Source organism: Lutjanus erythropterus, chromosome 18 (genome assembly GCF_056507025.1).
Source record: "Lutjanus erythropterus isolate fLutEry1 chromosome 18, fLutEry1.hap2, whole genome shotgun sequence".
NCBI lineage: Eukaryota > Metazoa > Chordata > Actinopteri > Lutjaniformes > Lutjanidae > Lutjanus > Lutjanus erythropterus.
In genome coordinates this window covers 37,525,001-37,546,377 of record NC_139334.1, presented here as the reverse complement: position 1 = coordinate 37,546,377, position 21,377 = coordinate 37,525,001, and the positions used below count along the sequence as shown (strand labels likewise).

At 39.5% G+C, this 21,377-nt stretch overlaps 1 protein-coding gene across 1 annotated transcript in view; it reads left to right on the top strand.

Moving 5' to 3' along the window:
* The window catches only part of LOC146311424 (isthmin-2-like), a 44,269-nt gene extending 25,223 nt beyond the window's left edge, over positions 1–19,046 (top strand). The window contains exons 4-6 of the mRNA XM_084742707.1: positions 10,889–11,023; positions 15,445–15,513; positions 17,220–19,046. Of these exons, the coding sequence (XP_084598833.1) occupies positions 10,889–11,023; positions 15,445–15,513; positions 17,220–17,737 (722 nt within the window). The 3' untranslated portion in view covers positions 17,738–19,046. The remainder of the gene's footprint in view (positions 1–10,888; positions 11,024–15,444; positions 15,514–17,219) is intronic.
* Positions 19,047–21,377: the final 2,331 nt, after the last annotated feature.

The window sequence follows — 21,377 nt, the reverse complement described above, 5'->3', positions numbered from 1 at the left end:
ATGTTGATAATCGTGTATTATGAAAATCGTGCCATGATGTCACACTGTCTTTCCGTGACGGAGCGGCGAAGTTGATGTTTCGCCAAAAATGAAAAATTAGCATTAACTTCACTATACTTAGTCGAATCTGCCTGAAACTTGACATGTGCGTTAACGGTCCAGGCCTGAACATGTGATATGAGTTTCGTTAATGGGCGTGGCCAAATAGTTTGGCCACGCCCCTTAAACATCAGCCCCTGCGGCATGTTTCACCGACATGCACGAAACTTGGTACACATATGTATCACACCCAGACGCACAAAAAAGCCTCTTGGACCCATTGCCCAAACCCAACAGGAAGTCAGCCATTTTGAATTTTGCGTCCATTTTTGGCGTTTCTCACGTGTCGTATTTTAACGAACTCCTACTACAGGATTGATCAGAACGGGTTCAAAATCACTGTGTACCATCTAGACAACATTATGATCAAAAGGTATTAAAGATTTACGCCCCCTTTGAAGGGTGTGGCCGTCAGGTGGCGGCGAAGTTTGATGTCTCGCCATGAAACACGAAATTGCCATAACTTGGGCGGACATGGTCCGATCCCCACCAAACTTCACAAGTGTCATAGAAGTCCTGGTCTGAACACATCCACGTGACAAGCAGGAGACATACTCACAGCGCCACCTAGCGGCGTCAGGAAGCGACGTCGAATTCCTTAAGGGGACGTCAAAAGGCCGTGACAATCACAGAGCCTCTTCGCCCGGGGCGAATCCTGCCACGAGGCCGCGGCCGCCGGCCCCCCCGAGTGGCGCGGGGGTGCGAGGGCCCGTAAAACGCTGCTTGCAGCTTTAATTACACTTATTACTTTGCACTAAAACATGCTGTTAAAAATGTTTTACGGATAGGTCACATTTCCAGCTTGGGACGCAATTTTTTCACCCATTTGCTCTCACTATGAGTTGCACATGCGCTTTTTGATCCTTTCAATACAAGAGATAGGAGCTTGGTGGGACGCACAGAACCTGCACCCTCAGTGTTCATCTGAATGCTGCTGGTTTATACATCATCAACCTCTGGGTGGCAGCAGAGAGGGAGAGGCTCAATCTATATCTGATAATTAATACAGCAGAGTGAGGTGTATTCATAGTTGGAAAAGTTAAAATCCATGAAGTCATTATAAACAATGTGTTGAGAGAGGAGAACATTAGAAGAAAAGCTCAGAGTTAAAGAACCTGATCAGCTGACATCATAAAGCAACAACAATCAGAAGAAGATGATAAACTCTCTGTGGAGAACATAGTGACAGTGTAACTCAGTCTCACAGGGGGGCCAGGTGATCTTCAGACAGGTGAGCTGTGCTGGATAAAGTATACATATAATTTCAGTTCAGTAAAAACACTAATACCACACTGTGAAAATACTCCACTACAAGTAAAAGTCCTGCATTTAAAACTTTACATGACTAAAAGTATGTAAACATCATCAGCTGTTCTCATTATGAAAAGTAAAAGTAACCACTGTGCAGTAAAATGCTGCATGAAGTACATGAATAAATGTACTTCGTTACATTCTCCCACTGGAGATGACAGAAACTGAATGTGTGGTGTTGGTAGTTGCTGTTTTGTGCAGAAAAGTGGGTGAGACACCTTAAAGTAGGTACTTTCTATAAAATTGTCAAAGACATTTAACCACAGAGTCACTGAGACATTTAGATGGCAGGTTTTAATTAATTAATTAATTTATTCTTAAATCTTGTTATTATCTAATAGGTTTTAGTGTTTTCATAATTTTCTTCCATTGTCTGAAGGTTTATGATTTCTTTCATACTTATTGAGGTACTTCTTGCTGACTTTAGTTTTTCAGCATAAATTGTGAAAAACATATATAAATTATTATAAAGGATTTGCACAAATTGAAGTGTCTTAATTTACAGTCGTGGACAAAATTGTTGGTACCCTTCCGTTCAAGAAAGAAAAACCCACAATGGTCACTGAAATAACTTGAAACTGACAAAAGTAATAATAAATAAACATTTACTGAAAATTAACTAATGAAAATCAGACATTGCTCTTAAATTGAGGTTCAACAGAATCATTTTAAAAAACAAACTAATGAAACTGGCCTGGACAAAAATGATGGTACCCTTAACTTAATATTTTGTTGTTGTGATTGTCCTTTTGAGGCAATCACTGCGACCAAAAGTGATTTCTGTAACTCTTAATGAGACTTCTGCACCTGTTGACAGGTATTTTGGCCCACTTCTCGTGAGACAAGTAAGAGCTCCAGCTGTTTCAGGTTTGAAGGTGCCTTCTCCAGACTGCATGTTTCAGCTTCTTCTACAGATGTTCAATAGGATTTAGATCAGGGCTCATAGAAGGCCACTTCACAATAGTCCAGTGTGTTGTTCTTAGCCTTTCCTGGGTGTTTTTAGCTGTGTATTTTGGGTCATTATCCTGTTGGAGGACCCATGACCTGCGACTGAGACCAAGCTCTCTTACACTGGGCAGCACATTTTGCTCATTTTGCTTTGTGGCTTGTCAATATGCTCTTTGGCAAATTCCAGTCTCACTTTTTTATGATTTGCTTTCAACAGTGGTGTCCTCCTCGGTCGCCTTCCATTAAGTCCACTTTGGCTCAAATAGTGACGGATGGTGTGATCTGACACTGATGTACCTTGACCTTGGAGTTCACCTCTAATCTCTTCAGAAGTTGTTCTGGGCTCTTTGGTTACCATTCATATTATCTGTCTCTTCAATTTGTCATCAATTTTTCTCTTGCGGCCACATCCAGGGAGGTTCCCTACAGTCCCATGGTCCTAAAACTTCTGAATAATATGTGCAACTGTAGGTGCTTGGAGATGATCTTATAGCTGTTACCTTTAACATGCTTGTCTATAATTTTCTTTCTAATCTCCTGTGACTCTCTCCTTAGCTTTCTGTGGTCCATGTTCATTGTGGTACACACCATGATACCAAACAGCACAGTAACTTTTCACCCTTTAAATAGGCAGACTAACTGATTACAAGTTTGAAGACACCTGTGATGCTAATTACAGGACACACCTTAGTTTAACATGTCCCTATGGTCAAATTATTTTCAATCTTTTCTAGGGGTACCATCATTCAGGCCAGTTTCATTAGTTTGTTTTTTAAAATGATTCTTTTGAACCACAATTCAAAAGCAATGTCTGATTTTCATTAATTTTTTATTTATTATTACTTTTGTCAGTTTCAAGTTATTTCAGTGACCATTGTTGGTTTTTCTTTCTTTACTAAAAGGGTACCAACAATTTTGTCCACATCTGTACTTTAACTAAGCAAGTTCCATCAGGTTCTAAAACATGTTCATTTAGTTGTGCAAGTACAAATAAAGAGACAAGACTGAGCACAGCAACAAGACACAAGGTTTCACCCCTCTTGGCTTTTTACATATTGATTATATGTAAATTAAATGTTTTTTAATCTGAATTTTATGTAATGGATCTGCACCAAATAGTCTGAATAAAGATGAGGATTTTTCTCCTCAGAGCACAATATTTTATTAAAGAAATAAACTGTTATTAACAATAATACTACTAAATAAATAGATGCATATAAATCGTAGCCTTTTCCTAAAATAGTGCTGGTTCTGTGGTGTTTGAATTTTAAATCTGTTGCCCGCAGTTCCATAGAAGCTACAATTGACTTGGAATGCTCAGTGGCTAGTGTATCTAAAAGCAGACCACAGTGATCTCCCAAAACATGAGCCAGTAACCATAACAATGGCAGACATCTGAGAGAGAGTGTCAGGTATGAACAGCTGGACTGCACCAGGCCCTGACATGGTCCACACCAACTGGCTTAAGAAACTAACTGCCCTCCATGAACGCCTGGCAACACAGATGAACCAATTACTGTACACTAATTGTACACTAAGCAAAGCGAGAGAGGCTGGGAACTGGTGAGCATCCAAGCCACCTCCAGGATGAAAAAACTAAGATCCACAAATACATCAGGAAGATGGCCTCCGAAGACTAGGTACTATGTGAATACCTCAGGCCAGCAGAAAAACAATAATATAGAGGACAGTCAACCATCATGGAGCGAAATGCCCCTACACAGCATATACCTACCAGTGGCTGGAAAAGGCTGGATTGAAAGACAGCACAGAAGCACTAATCATGGCAGCACAAGAGGAGGTAGTGAGTGCAAGATCAATAGAGGCAGAGGTCTACCACACCAGACAGGACCCCAGGTGCAGGCTATGCAAAGATGTTCCTGAGATGGCCTAGCACATAATAGCAGGGTGTATGATGCAGGCAGGAACAGTGCACATGGGACGCCATAACCAAGTGGCTGGCATCATGTACAGGAATATCTGCATTTGGTAGGGACTGGAAGTCCCTCAGTCAGAATGGAAGACAGCTCCTAAGGTGGTTGAGAATGACCAAGCCAAGATCCTGTGGGACTTTCAGATCCAGACTGACAAACTGGGGATGGCTAACCAACCAGACATTGTGTTGATTGACAAACAACAGGAGAAGGCTGTGGTGATGTAGCAATCCTGACTGGCAGCAACATCAGGAAGTAGGAACATGAGAAACTCGAAAAATACCAAGAGCTGAAAGAGGAGCTGGAAAGGATGTGAGGAGTGAAGGCAACAGTGATTCCAGTAGTGATCAGAGCACTGGGGTCTGTGACAAGCTTGAAGACAAACTTTAAGTTAACTTTCAACTTTATGGTGTATGAGGATTATTCATATCACACAGATCATGTAGGAATATAACAAAGTTGTTTTCTAAATACATACCCTCATTATTTCTCTCTGGCTCCTTTGAAGTGCCTCAAATCACTCCTCTTCATCAACTGGAACAGCAAAGAATGAATGAAGCGGCCTCATAGCTTCAGGCTGCTCTGTAGCCTGGTGGTACAGCAGTGGATACTGCTGCATGTCTTTCATAGAGAGCAGCAAGTGAACATGCTGTGGCTGGGGTGAGTATTGTCTTTTAGTGACCTCTGGGCTCTGTGCAGGCACCTCAACTCAGTGATATCACTGGTGTTTGGTAGATGGGTAGTTTTGACCTCCTGTCTTGGGCCATGCACATCCCAGTTTGTGATGTTTCTAGTTAGGATGTCTCTGTTGCTTGTCAGTAGAAGTTAACAAGCATTTGATAAGGGAAGTTTGCCTCTCTTGTGTAAGCCATTTCTGAGCTTTCTTTACCAGGAAGCTAAAAAGGTTCACCTGCTCCAACTCAGGTCCTCATCTGTGGATCTGTTGGTTCTGAATACCAGCTGGTGAGGTTCTGGGCTGGCTGGTATGGTGTTCTGTCTTGTGTCCCAATGTCCTGGGACAATCACACCACACACCACTTGACATTTGGTTAAGTTGATCTGGTTGTCTGAAATGAAGAAGCTGAGAGCAGTCATTGTCTCAAGGTATACTGCCCTTAATAAGTGCATTTCTGTCAAAAGTAATCTGTCCTTCAGTAACAAAGGTGATAAATAACAAATTGAAACAAAAATGTTGCAAAGTTTAAAGGAAGCAACTTGCCGCCACATCTGTATGTGCTGCTGCTATGTTTTACCATCCATCAGCTCCAGTCTCTAACTTTGTTAACCAAATCACTAAAAGCAAATAGAGTCTCAGTCCATAGCAGCTATTGCCAATGATGAGGGTGACAGGGTATATGACAACATGTTAATAAATGATTGTTTCAAGCATTTTTACACAAATCTATATTCCTCTGAACAGAAAGCTGATGCACCTTTTTGCTCAGATAAATCTTCCAACGTTATCAGAAGGACAGAAAAATCTTCTCAACGGTCCCATTGAAGTATTTAATGCCATTAAAAAACTCCAGAGTGGGAAATCACCAGGGCCTGATGGATTCTGTTGTGAATTTTATAAGGAGTTTCAGGACTTACTTATAGAACCGTTACTTGAAATGTTCAATCATTCATTCTGTAATGCAGAATTACCACAGACCCTTAAAGAGGCTAATATGTCACTCATATTAAAGAAAGGGAAATGTCCTGACTTTTGTTCCTCTTATAGACTGATTGCACTTTTAAATGTAGACCGAAAATTGCTTTCTAAAATTTTAGCAATGCGCTTGGAGGGTTTTTTACCCATACTAATTAAAGAGGACCAAACTGGTTTCATAAAGGGCAGAAACTCAGTTAACAACATTAGACGTCTCTTTAATGTTATTCAGGCCTTTAAACAAAAATCTATAGACGGTCTGGTGCTTACTCTGGACGCAGAGAAGGCATTTGACCGAGTTGAGCGGCCTTTTCTATTTTACACATTGGAAAAATTTGGTCTTGGTGATAATTTTGTCAAATGGGTTAAAATTATCTATAATGACTCGCAAGCTGCTGTTTTGACTAACGGGTTAAGGTCAGGCTACTTTCGTACATATAGAGGAACTAGACAGGGCTGCCCTTTATCGCCTCTCCTATTTGCATTGGCCATTGAGCCATTGGCAGAGGCTATACGACGAACACCTTCTATTCATGGATTACAAATTGGAGAGGTATGTCATAAAATAACTTTATATGCTGATGATGTCCTAGTGTTCATATCTGACCCTGAGACATCAGGGTCAGATTCGGCAAAATAAGACAAGACTTAGAGCGCTGGAACTCTCTTCTTGTTTCCTGGTTAGGATGCATAGCCCTGATAAAAATGAATATATTGCCTAGATTGCTTTATCCCATTCAAATGATCTCTATACTGTTTTTGAATAGGGTTCTAAAAGACTTGAATGGATGGCTCAGTTCCTTCATATGGAGCAAACGTAGGCCTAGACTTAAAATGGCAGTGCTGCAGCTGCCAAGTTCTATGGGTGGTTTAGATTTGCCAAATATTAAAATATACCAACTGTGTGCTCACTTGAGATTTATATCTGAATGGGTAAAGAATGACGCTTCCTCTATATGGCTGGATGTTGAGACATCATTATCAAAATGTAGATTACAGGATTTATTATTTTTCAAGAATTTTAAAAACATAAGAGATAATTGTGCCAACCCAATAACAATGAATACTTTTAAGGCATGGCGATCAGTCCGCCGTCTAGAGGGGAGATTCAAATTAACTTCCACATTTACCCCAATAACTAATAATCCTGAATTTTTTGCCAGGAACATTTGATCCTGGTTTTCAACATTGGGATTAAAAAAACATTAAAAAAATGGGAGACTTGTTTTCAAACAACAGTCTAATGTCATTTGAGCAATTGAAAGAGAAATACCAGCTCACAAAACAAGATTTTTATCGTTTCCTACAAATAAGGCACTATATTACTAAGAGTACAACCCTTATAATTTATCCTGAGATATCTGCTGTTGAGAGAATGCTGTTTCAACAACCACAGAAGGTGTCTTTGAGTTCATTATATGATGTAATGAGTGACATGTCTCCTACAAATACACAGGGGATCAAGGGTGTGTGGGAGAGAGAATTGTCAGTGACTATTAATGAAGAGACATGGAAAGACATTTGGAGTCAAGCCAAAAATATATCCATCTGTACTCGGACAAAAGCAATCCAATTGAAAATTATACATAGAATATATATATCTCCTAGGCGCAGACATTCTTTTGACCCCTCACTTTCTCCTCTGTGTCTTAAATGTAAAACTGAAATGGGTACTCTCACCCACTGCCTGTGGACATGTTATAAATTACAACGGTATTGGTCTGAAGTATTATGTGAAATGGAAAAAATATTTGATAAGGACTTAGAAATGGATCCAATGTCTTTGATTTTAGGTTTACCAAGCAGAAATGTGACTAATGCGGCCAGCAAAAGGCTATATAATGTTTTGACATTTGCTGCTAGAAAAAATATATTAGTCCACTGGATTAGTGATAAGGGTCCTTCTGTTAGTGGCTGGCGTAAAGTGACATTTGAACTGATCCCTCTGGAATATCTTACATGTATCTTACATGCTAAAGTGAAGCAATTCTACAAAATATGGCAGCCCTATCTGAAATATATTGGACCTGATCTGTCCTCCATGATCTTACAAGGAGCCTCCTAAACATCAACTCTTATATTCTGTGATTATGCATCCTAAGTTTGTTGATGTGAGCTGTTTTCCTTTTTGTTTTATGTTTGTGTGTGTTTGTATTATGACTGTTATGGAAAACACAAAAACCCAATAAAAATATTGTGAAAAAAAAACAAAAAACAAATCACTAGAATTATAGGCCATAAAACCAAAACAAGCCTGTAAACAGATGATCAAACCTAGGACACCAGCTCTACCTCTTGAATCAAACTTATTAGAACTCTTCTGTTAATGAGGATTTGTCCAGCTATATTAAACCCTAGCATGCGTTGCATGTCATTATTACCTTTTTGGTCTTTCTGCTCTGTAGAACCATCTCTCCCTCTCTTTGTTTTCCTTCTCTCTCCACTCTCCCCTCTGCAGGCCTCAGCTTCTGATGCCAGCAATCAGCTCAGTATGGCTGACCTTGTAGTAATACAGCCAAGCTAAATTAACAGCTTGAAATGAAAAGGAATCAAATAAATGAACCAGTGTTTCTTTCAAATTCTTCCATTATTTCCCCCTCATATTGTTGTTGGTTTGTTCAGTACAAACAGCTCACACATGAACCAAGAATTAAAAGCTTTACTAATGGTAATTTGTCACGCTGTCAGTGAATCAAATCTGTATGTATATATATGACAGCAGGCATACTTCACCCTCTTGTCATTGTAAGGACCATGCCTCCATTGGGTGTAAAAGTGGTGGCATAAAATTAAAACTGGCGACACTGTGCCTGCACATTTAACATTGAACAATGAAATAAAAAAAAAAATGTTTACAATTTTCTTTACTTCCCAAAAGAGCAAAGGACAGTAAAGGAAGAGATTTGTGGCTTCAGGAAGTCCTTTCTGTGGGACCTGATGAGTTAATGCATGCATCTATTAGAAACTTTCCTCACATGCTAATCAGTGATGTTACTGAGTAAATGACTAGTCTCAATTGTGCCTATAAATCAAAGCAAATCAGAAAAGAGTCTTACTGATAGAGTAAGTAAGTTTTTACTGTGAAGAAATATAGCCCTACCATAAAACATCTGCTTTTAGAATGGAGTTTGGTTTAACAGTCTGTCCAGTCTGTCAGACCACTGGGAGCAGAGTCTATTTCAGCATTAATAACTGACCTATCCTCTAATGATAACCTTGTCTCAACTGAGTTGTAGGTACCGGTCCATGCTTTAAATTTGTCAGACTTCCCTGTGTGATGTCTGTCTGACATTCAACTCAGAGAGTTCTGAACCCTCCTTGGTATTTATTAAACTGCTGTGCCCACGCTATCAACACAATAAAGCATAGATAGGTCTTCTTGGTTTAGCGAAATCACGTACCCATAAAACATTGCAGCATCTGCACTGATACATTCAAGGTAGCATGTCACTATAGGAACATCAATGAGGTGCTTGCTGATCCTGATCTAGGTCCATGTATGTGCTTGTATGTGGTTGCTGAATGGTATGAGTCACTGGCCTGTCCTGTTTGATATAGGCCTATAGGAAGGCAGAAGCCTTTATGAGATGCTGTGTGATTTGCTGAATAGTGGGCAACATATGGCTTTATAGAAGTGTAAATATGCCCAAGCGTGTTGCAGTACCACTATGCACAGGACATCTGATGTACCTCAATGCCACTGCCGTAAAACAGCAAATACTAGATCCTACTGAAATGTATTCAAAGTAATAGTTTTCATAAAACAACCCACAGACAGTGTCTATAAGATAACTTTGTAAACTGTGCTGCATTGCAAGCTTGGCTGCAATGCAACTGACTAAAATAAAAGAGTTTGTGTAATGTCTCCATGTTCCCACAATGAGAACAAAGTTGTAGTAAGGATTATTTTGTAATATTTAGGATAATAAGAAAGCTGGGTCATAACAAATATCTTTTCTTTGTAAATACTAATATATGGTCAATGAGGGGATGTATTACAGACAGGGGATATTGAGGAGAGTTACATCACTGTTGCTCAATCAGACATCTTGCTGTCTTGCAAGCTGTTTGTGTTGGTGCACACCCTGGCACTTGAGGTGTCTGAGCATACAACCGTCTGACTTGTATATTGCACTCTGATGACACACAAACACACTGACAGTTTCATGTGCTCACACTCGGACTGACTTTTCACCCATATACACTAACGCTAGCTGGCTGTACTCCCTGCGTGGTCATTTGGACGATTATGACTTTATCCAAAAGTATGCAATGTTCATTTAGTTGCATTGCATCATTAACTTCTGTATGGAAACAGGTCTGAGGGGAATAGTTCCAGATCTATGATTGACCGATTTCAAAAAGCTTCTTTTTAAACTTCACACCTGTCTATGGGGCTTTGATACATTGCATATTCATATTAGCATTTAATCCAACAATGCTATGATAACATTGATGAAATGCTCTCAATATAGTTTGATTTTAACATAGGAATTATGCATTCAACTCCTGCATTAAGCTCCAGTTATTGATAAAATGTTGGGACTTAACTTGGTTCATACTGGCCTTAAAACTGAGTGAAGAGTTTTGCCATCATACAGCTGTCATCACTCTCACTGGAGGAAGACTTTGGGTCCTGCTGGCTCCTCTCCTCCTCCTCCTCCTCCTCCTCCTCCTCTTCCTCAGTCTTTTGAAGTTCTCCCCCTCTCCCGTCCCTCCTAGAAGTGTTGTTTAAATACAGAGGAGCATGTCTCAGAGGTCCCACACTGTTGTTACCCGGCTGTTTTCAGCCGCTCTATAATTGCATAACACACATACACCAGCTGGGCGAGGAATTCACAAGGCTAACTTCAAAGCCTGCTTTTAATATATTACTCCATAGTTTTGCTTTTCTCCCCTCTGTGCTGTCTCCCCTTCATCCATCTTTTTTCTCTGTCTTTCTCAGAGTATGAGGAGGAGTGGAGCAGCTGGGGCTCCTGTAGCGTCACTTGTGGACAAGGCACCCAGAAACGCACCCGTTCCTGTGGCTACGCATGCACGGCGACTGAGTCACGCTCATGTGACCTGGAGAGCTGTGCTGGTAAGAAGAAACTCTTGTGATGCTTAAAAGTCCAGCACAGACTAGAATGCTGACTGTGGACTGGTAGCTGGAGAGGTGCTAGTTCATCTCCTGGGCACAACAACTCAAACTCTAAAAAATTTTTAGATGAGCTACCAAGTGACTGGAATACTCGCATTGAAAAGTGCCACATGAGCATATTTTGGCTTTTTTTTTAGATACTGAGTCATTTCCTTACAATATTGATTAACCACACTGTTCCCCAATATTTTTTTTGACAACTAATTTAATTTTGTGCTCAATCTTAAAAATTTTAAACTGTGGCTAGAATGGAACTATGACCAGTATGATTATAGATGTCATGTCACCCTTCAAACTTGCACAGGCATCTTGTCATGCATCTTTGTCACCCTTGACCCTTAAGCCACTCCCTCTCCAGTGACAAGACATTAGTTGGAGAGTAAAGCACCTGGTAGCGTCAGTATCGTCATGGGATTTTGTGAGTCGTGCATCAATGATGGTGCAGTCTCAGCATCATGGGACAGGATTATTAAAGAGTGTTCCCACTGGAATGTTGCATTAGCTAGTTAGATGAGGGATGTAGTTTGTTAGCCACAGAATAGTGTGAGTCACTGGATGTAAAACTGTGGGTATAAGCCTGCCAGTTGTCGCTTGTTTCAGGTGGCATATCTTCTGTCTGTGTTGGATTAATATCATGCTATAATTCAAAACAGAACAAAAAAAACTCTGAAAGTTTGAAACTCAGGGTATGCAAACTTGAAATCTAATTTAAAAAAAAAGGGTTGCCAGCTTTAAGTTTTAAAGCCTTGTTTAAAGTTTTTATTGGCTGGAGAAAAAAAATCTAATCTTTGCAAACATTTTGTATTTTAGTTTCATTTTAAATCTCTGCAACATTTTTTTCTTCTTCACAACTTGAAGTGAAGTTTGATGTAGATTTGCACCCATAATGCAGTCTGTTCTTTCAGACCTGAGTTTTCAGGCTTACAATCCTTCTTAATTCAGCTAATCATCTTTCTCTTAGGAGAAGGGGGGGCCTCAACATTAGCTGGCTAAACACTGCTTTTATTTTTTCTCTAGGAAAATAATTGTGCCAATTTATTATATTTTATTATTTTTTCAGGCAAGAAAGTAACCATGTAGATTCCCAACATATGGTCAGTTTATCCAAATGACCAAAAAGCTAGTTGCTCTCACATTTTCTTTTGCTGTAATTTAGCCTTTTTAATGCTGGGGCTGCCTCCCCACATGCAAATAATACACCAAAACAAGTTCTTGCCCAACACTATTTTTCAAGACCACTGTCACTGCATTTTGGGCTTAATGCCGCCCAAGAGAGCTGGGATTGGTTTAAAGAAATACAAACCAGGTTTTTTCAGCCCATAGCAGCTTGGTCATGTGCCGAGCCAGACCTTTCTCCAGTGTTGAGTACTAAACTAGCAACTAATGTCTCTTAATGTCCTACAAAAGTCAATGCTTCCCTCTCTCACTTCATGCTCTGGTATGGCCTTTGAAGCCAGACCAGCGTTGCTATAACCAGTGAGACATAAACAGTTGATTAGCCAAGCAACATGTGGAAGAGGGTGGGGAAGAGTCAGCAAACAAGTAAGCTGGAGCAGACACCAGGTGGCATAAGGGCATGATGGTCCTGTAAAATAAATTTTCAAAACATCTTCATGAAGGTCTTTACGTGCAGACTATGTGCAGACAAATGTGCAGTGGTGGAAAGAGTACTGAAAATCCATACTCAAGTACAAGTACTGTTACATTACTGAAATATTACTCAGTTACAATTAAAAGTACTGGTGTTGGAAAATTACTCAAGTACAAACTATTTGTCTCAAAAACTACTCAGAGTATTAGTTACTTTTAACTGTTGATTTCACCGTCACCTCTCCAAACTAGGTTTACAATTTTTGTTACAATGTTTGTTTTGTGTGTCAAACGCTAACAATCGATTATTCATTAATAATTTGTAAGATACAAAATGTGCCCCCCCCCCAATTTTCCATTTTTTAAAGTGTTTTTTGGGTAATTTTTTCCTCATTTCAAGTCCAAGTTTAATTTTCCTTATTCAACAAATGGCTCTGCCAGAAAAAACAATGTCAAAATAGAAAATATTGATCAGTGTTTTACAACTCAAAGATATTCTTTGTGCGACCTGTTTTTCAGTTGACAAGATTGTGACATATATGTCCTGGTTTTCATTCATTGTGATCAGATCACCTGATTGGCTATTAAAATGTAGATGAAATGTTTGGATGTTGATTCAAATTGTACTCAGTACTCAACTATGGGTTTAAAAGTCATTAAGTAGATTACATCTTACAATGAATACTTAAGTACAAGTAAAAGCACAGACATGAAAATCTACTCATAAAAGAACAAGTACCCCAAAAACCTACTTAGTTACAGTAATTTGAGTATTAGTAATTAGTTACTTCCACCCCTTCAAATGTGTGAGCAGGTCCTTGAATGTAGACACCTGATGTAGTGTAACCTGAACCGTGTCCACTTTCTGCATCAGCATTTATTTTATGTCCAACCCTTGAAGCTCACACAAATCAAGGTATAAGCAATCTAAACACCACAGAGGCTGCAGCCATATAAACATCTATGTGAGTGTGTGTGTGCGTGTGTGTGTGTGTATATATGTATGTATGTATATTAGGGGTGGCTGATATGACCTAAAATTCTTATCACAGTATTTATTTTGTTTTTCATGGTGACAATATTATATCACAGTATTAAAAAATATAAAGGATATATGCACAAAACATGATTCTACCTGATAAAAAAGACAAACGTGTTTATTGGCTTCAAATAGGAATGAAAACAAGGTTTAGTGCTTTTGTGAAGAGTATTCTGCCCCATAATCTAGGTTAAGTAGCACATGTAATGTGATTTAATCTCAGTTAGACATGGGCTGGATTAGACATCTCAGCTGGATTTATTTGATAGAAAACCCAAAGTATATAAGTAAAATAGTCAGTGTACCACAGGGCAGGTCTGTCATTATATTTACATACAGCAGCAGCAGACACACAGAAGCAGCAGAGCAGGTGGGGGGGTGGGGGCACTTTTAACAACAAAACCAGCTGAGCTGTGCAGTGGTGTTAAGTTCCACAAAAAGTAACATGATGTACCATGTCAACCTACTACTCTTTTTATTTATCAGGCTTCAAAATAGGCTTAACGTCCACACAATTTCTCTCGACTGTTCCTCAACAACCTGTTTCAACAATACATGTCCATATCATCCCAGCACCTGTGCGCGAAGGTAAACTGCACCACTGCTCAACAAGTTGTTTGCTGCTACCTGCACCAGTCAGCTTTCAACATATCTCAACTTAATAGAACGACTGTGAAAAACACCTAATGACTTGTTTTAATTAATTTTATTAGTTTCTAATATGAAGACTTGTAAAATAGCTCTTCCATAAGGCTGTTAAGTCAGACAGCGACAGGTCTCAGGTGATAAACTTGGCAGTTGCAGCAAAGTTCAAACTGCTGTGCAGGTTATTTTTATTCAAAAGCTGAAGAATGTGAATGCGGAATACCACCAAATAAATATGATTAGTGTTTTTTGAGTGTAGGTGAGGTTCTACCTTATAGTGTGCTTCTGTTTTAGGGTAGAAAATGTCTTGTTTTGTAAAGAATATCAATCCCTAGTGTGCAACCCTGTACACGCATGGTAATTTTTATATGCTAAAACATTTGTCACAGTAATGAAAGTATAGCAAAATCTGTGTCTTGGCTGAGTGTGGCACTCCCACATACATTGTTCCTAGCTGAAACGAGATTTAAAACTGAAGCAGCTGTTGATGACTTGTGGTAAGAGTCATGAGAAGTGAGGTATTAATGGTCATATAAAACAGAGCAGTCAAAAATAAAATTAGTGCCTCATAGCTGTATGACTCCATCAACCAGCCAACCTTATTATTTATGTTGTGAATATGTTGAAGGAATTTAATATGGAAGTTATAATTATTTTTTTACCAAGGAGGACTGATAGAGAGCTGAACATGGTGATGTCACAGTAAAATTGACCTTTGACCTTTTGCTTCAAAAAGTGTGAATCACAGAGGTCCATGTATGTATGTATGTATGTATGTATGTATGTATGTATGTATATATATATATATATATATATATATGTAGTACATATCGGAGCAGGGGTGGATATCGCATATCTATGTTTTTTTTTTTTTTAAGCACAGATACCAGTGATGCTAAATGCCATAGCGTCTTTACATAGTGCAAAACTAAAACTGAAAAAACAAATGCAGTGTTTCATATGTACTATTGATGTTGTGTTCATTAATGTGTATGTAAAAGGCCAGTATGTTTGTTTGTTCATGTGTGTCAAGATATAAGGGAATGACCTTTCAATGAGTTTCTCCTTTCTTTCCTCTGTCACATAGACACTGTGGGTTCAGCCACTGTACTGACGCCCATCCAGACGACCAACATTACAGACCCACTGGACACAAGTATGTATGAATTGTGTGTATTGTTCTGTGCCTTCGCATAATCATCAGGTGTTGAAATTAATCATTTTTAAGATTCATCGTGATGCGGACGTGGACGATTCTGCATCGATGCAGTGACAGAACTTAATCGATTATAGAATTGAGACAATCATTTTGATTTTCCAGCCGCAGCTGGACAATAAAGTTCCAAAGTTCAAAGTTCCAAAGTTCCAAAATTCAAAATAACTTCCTGGTAGTAACCAGCACTGTAGCAACCAGCGCATAGCAACCAGCACCGTAGCAAGCGCAATATGGCAGAGGGAGGAGAAAATCAAGAGCAAGTGATAAAAAACACACCTAGTCTTCTAAAAGCAGATCTCTGGGCACATTTCAGATTTTATGAACTTGCTGGGAAGCACGAACTGGACAGGACACACGCTGTGGGTAAAATCTGTCACACAAAAATCAAACACCTTGAAAATACCACTAACTTGAGAAACCACGTTAGCCATTTTTCACTCTGAGAAGCTAATGCCTGGCACCGTTAAGAAAACAGCGGACCCAGCCAAGAATTGATGAGATGCTGTCAACCTTTAATTTAGACTAGTCAATCAATAAGAAAATACTCAGAAAGCAGTTAAAATTGAACACAGCTTACTAACTGATAATGTTAAACACTGTCTGAAAAATACTGTCTATTAAGAGTCATTTAAAGCAGTTAATCACAGTCTACAGTCACCCAATCGTATTTTAAATGTGCCGTGCAATGCAAACATTGCACATTAACCTACAAAATATGACAGTATCTCACTAAATGCTTCACCTTTTCAGACAGAACAAGATCACAGTGTCTGGGGTTAAACAACATTGTTAACCTGGAGCTGACGTTAGCTGCCAGCCTGCTACACAGTGTGGAGAGCTAGTGGCAGCAGCTGCTCTGTCTGTAGGATAATGTCAGTGTCTGTGCTTAATGTGGTCACACATCACTCCAGTCCAGTGGTTATGGATCAGATTATTCTGTCACAGCCTACACTTAACTTTATTTAAATTTCTATATCAAAATACTGCAAAGCCGTGCTGGTTTTACAAGCTGTCATCTGTCCAACTCTGCTGATTAAAGACATCCAGGACTGGGTGGGCGGCTATCACGGCATACGTGCTGGGCCGGGTTTGGTCTGTAAAATGGTGAAAAATGTTGAGCATTGTTTTCCAAAGTCCAAGTTGACATCCTCAAATGTCTTATGTCCAAAACACAAAAATATTCAGTTTACTGTCATAAGAGGACTCAATAAATCAGACAATATTTACATTTGAGAAGCTAGAATCAGAAAATTTGGACACCTTATGATAAAAGGTGTCTCTTCTGAGCATGCTGAGAACCATTGATGAAACACCAACCCTGCCTCCCAGAAATGTTTGTATTGCTTTTTAGTTTCCATTTTATTGCATTCCTGTTTCTCCGTGCCAACCAGAAAATATGATAGTTCTTCTCACTCTGCTGACATAACAAAGGATACAGCAGCAGAGGAGAACACAATCTTCTGTTGGACATTTTCGCTCTCAACTGTCCATCCGCTATAGAAAGCAAATATATAGGGCACTACATTTTACATGTTTTCTGTAAGATCAGCCAAAGTTTATTTCATTCCAGAAATAATAATGTTGAGACTTTCTCTTATAAATTCTTAACTTTGTCCTATTTTCATACCTCCCACCCCCCAACCCAGATGTAGACAGCTGTGAGAAGTGGCTAAGTTGTAAGAATGCCTTTCTCCAGAAGTACCTGCACCAAGTGCTCACAGAGCTTCCTGGCTGCCCCTGCTCCTACCCTTCTGAGGCTGTTTACAGTGCCATCAACATCCAGGACACCAAACTTCAGAAGACCTACCGCTGGAGAGACGCAAGCGGACCCAAAGAACGCCTGGACATCTATAAACCTTCAGCCAGATTCTGCATCCGCTCAATGTTGTCATATGACAGCACAACGCTGGCCGCACAGCACTGCTGCTATGATGATCAGATGAGACTGATTACACGAGGGAAAGGAGCAGGAGTGCCAAACTTAATAAGTACAGAGTTCTCACCAGAGCTGCATTACAAGGTGGATGTACTACCCTGGATCCTTTGCAAGGGGGACTGGAGTCGGTTTCACTCAGTAAGGCCACCCAATAATGGGCTGGACTGTGCAGATAACCCCCCTGAACAAGTGTTTCAGTTGGAACTTAAGGAGGCTGGGGAGTACTGACATTGTCGGATTGTCAAGTCACAACAAGAAGGGAGGGCAACAGTGAGACAAACATGGTGGTTGGTGCTTCACTTTACCATTTCTCTCGTCCCTTGCCTCATCCTGCACAAGCACAGAAAAACTTAACTCTGGTGTTAATGCAGTGTTTCTGTGGTGCATTTGCCAGGTGTGAACTCCTGCCAGCTTAAGTATTTTGGTGCAGTAGCAGTGTTGTTCTGCATTTGCATCAATTCACACTTAAGTAACTGTTTTTTTAAATGGACATAACTTTAAATTTATATAAAACTATGAATGGAAGACGTAGAAAACCAATACTGGTGAAGCTGTTTTATACACATTTGGCAACTGTTCACAGCAAGAAAAATGAAATCACCCTGGTGTTGGAAAGAATATAGGGCCTCATGCAAACACATTTTTGTGTTATTTTAAATTTCTCTTACTTTTTGTCGTACGAAGGGCTCAACATGTGTGCACATGCCACGTCAGATTCAGCAAATGCTCATAACCTCAGATACCTGAATACATGATCTGCCTGTGTGTATTTGAGTGCGCATCTATGAGACTTAAAAATTAGCATAAGTAAGTAAGCATATGAGTTTCAGAGATCCATAAAGGGAAATCATTTTAAGTGGTGTTAACGCCATGTTACCTGGCAGTTGTACTGTCACTGAAATAAAGAGGAAACAACTATTAATGATGGTAGGCTTCATGTTTAAATTCACAAGTATATTATTATATTATAATTTGTAATTTATTTTCAAACTAACTGTCTTCAAACTAATGAAATATTCAGTCGTTAGTGAAAAACTTAAGTTTAGATACCAGCTGACCAACCGCACATGACTCTACGACACATCTGGACCTCATAAATTGTGTTCGTATCTCAAGAAAATTCAAAACACAAGAAAACTAGTGAACACAAGTTCTCCTGCATCACTTGTGTGCACCACTTAACTCTCTTGTATTTTAATAAAGATGCCAGCCAGCGCCAGCATTTTCGACAAAATTCACTGATTTTTCAACACCCACATAATATTCAGTTCCATGAATATGTTAATATGGAATATGTCAAAAGAAAGAACAGATCTTCTAGTTTCACACACAAAAAAGTTGTATTCTCACTTCATTCATTTTTACCTGTTAGAATGTGCTGAGTTGAGTTGAATGTCTCTGATGGCAGTAGTGTGTCTGTACCGTATGAATGTGAGTTTGTGTATAGAGGATGAGCTTATTTATTGGCCCTGAACTATTTTAATCACATCTAGTGTCCCACACAACCAATAAAGTCAAATGGACCTTTTGATTATAAGTTGTCTACTTGTTTATACTTACAGAAAATTGCACAGAATTATTGCCAAAGCATGCCTGGAATTTTCCACATCTGCCATGTCTGGATTTCCTAGACCATATGCATGCGTCCACAGCAGAAAAACATACAGCCTGTTTTATGTTCCATAAAATGCAGGGTGGTATCACTGTGTATGTTTTTTCCTCATCTTGCAATTTTTTTTACCAGTGTTACCTTCTGTAAACCTGCATGTTAATTGATGCATAACTATCAAATGAACCTGTGACTTGATGGGGCCTGCATCGCCCTCTCCCTCTTCAATTCACAACTGGCTTTCTGCAGTCAACTCCCTATGCTGTCAACAAAAGGGTCATAGACATCAAGTGGGCCCACGTGACTTACTCCAAGTCCTCTGGTGATAACAAACTCAGGCTGGTTATATTCAGGCTGCTCTGTTATGCTGACAGGAATGCTACTAAGGATGCTTACCGAGCACTGGACTCATCCCTCACCTAGCTCCTGCTGTTTGTTGATTATTCCCCACACACCTCAAGAGGCAATCATTGCTCCTATCATGAAAGAACCACAAAGAAAGGGAGTACAGAACATTCTGCTGTATTCTGCCAAGTTGAAGGTCTCCCACAATAAAGTGACCCACCTGTTTGATTCTCCCAATGAAACCCAGAAATTCACAGAGGTTTCCTCATCCTATCCTCCAGAGGGCCTCTCCCCACTCTCCCCATCCATGAGCTGAATTTTCTCAAAATATGTATTTGCATGCTCACTTACACATCCTTACGCATTATAACAACTCATGCAAACATGCCCCCCTTCTTTGTGTCAACATCTAAACCCACACTTTCTCTGGACAGAAAACAGTTCTCTTAGTCTTTCTCATCTACTCGTAGACCCTTTATTTCCCATAAACTTACACACAAATGTACTTTTTTTGTGGTGAATATTTTAAATGAATGATGCTGATTGACACTAAGATTCAGCTTAAAAGAGGGACTGACTCTGACCCCGACTCTTGGCAAAATGACAATCAAAAATTGCATATCTGTCACAGGCATCCTAAAACACAGCAAAAGTGGATGTGTGGGGATGAATTAGAGTTTTTTTTTAAAGTGGTTTAACAGTACATCTGGATTGAATACCATCTTAGTCAAGCTAGCGTCATTTTATTTCTGACTCGCCTTTAGTGGGACTTGAAAGGAAACTACAATCTCTCTGCCTGATCCACAAAAAGGTGATCTTCTGGCCTGATGGTGTAAATTAATTTATCATTGATTTATTAATTTATCTACCTCTGAATTAGTCAATCTGAAAATCCTGCATCATATACAAGTATCTCCCAACTTTATTATCTGCACTCTATCATCTCTAATTTGTGATCCAGTGTGTGCTCAGATCAAGACAACCTAATAAGGTTCCTGTGTTGATTTAAACTCATTCTCATTCCCTTTGGTGTTAGAGCATGTTTGCACTCAGTTGTTCCGTTGAAGAGCTGGCTTGTGTTGAAATATTTTCCTTTCCCCCCAGTTGTTGCATTCCTTCAAACACAAGCCTTGAGCATTCTTTGATGCTGTGGGAGAAGAAAGGTGAAAAGTGAAACTGTTGATGGAGGAAAATGAGACTGAATGGTGTGTGTGTGAGAGAGATAGTCGCTTTGACAGGAATAACAGAGATGTCTAGTTTACCAAATTAAGTGCAATTTTCCTCATATTTTCAATTTTCCTTGACAGTTAATGGAAAGTTAAGTGAAACAAAAGATGGGAAAAAGAATGTGTGAGGAGAAGCCACAGGAAACTGTCACGCCTAAGCTGATAGATTGACCCCCCGTGCGCACGCACACACACAAACGCAGACACATGAACTCTGTTTTGAGCTCTTTTCCTCCTCATTCCTTCCTTCCTGCTGCTGCTGTTCTGAAGTTTGTTTGCTGTTCAGCTATGAGTTAAGACACTGACCTGACAGTGTGTTGTTTTAAGGACTTAATCTGATTGTAGGTTATTGTAGGTTGGTTTTGACTGATATTGAGTGTCTGTTAGAGACAAATGAACACTGTGAGCTTTGCTGGACAGGATGGTCTCTACTTAATTCACAGACACATGCATTTGGATTGGTGTTTTATTTTCTTCTTTCTCATGTTTGTTTTTATCTCTTTCTGTGTCCATCTGTCAGTCTGTCTCAGGCCAACTGGCCTCTCAGTTGGCTGTCCCTGATTATAAGATTAGATGCTCCAAAACACATAAAAACATTGTAACTTACAGATACATAGTTTCCATATTTCATGTGTAAATACTGTACACACTACATTGAGGCACACACACATATACAGGCATATTTGCT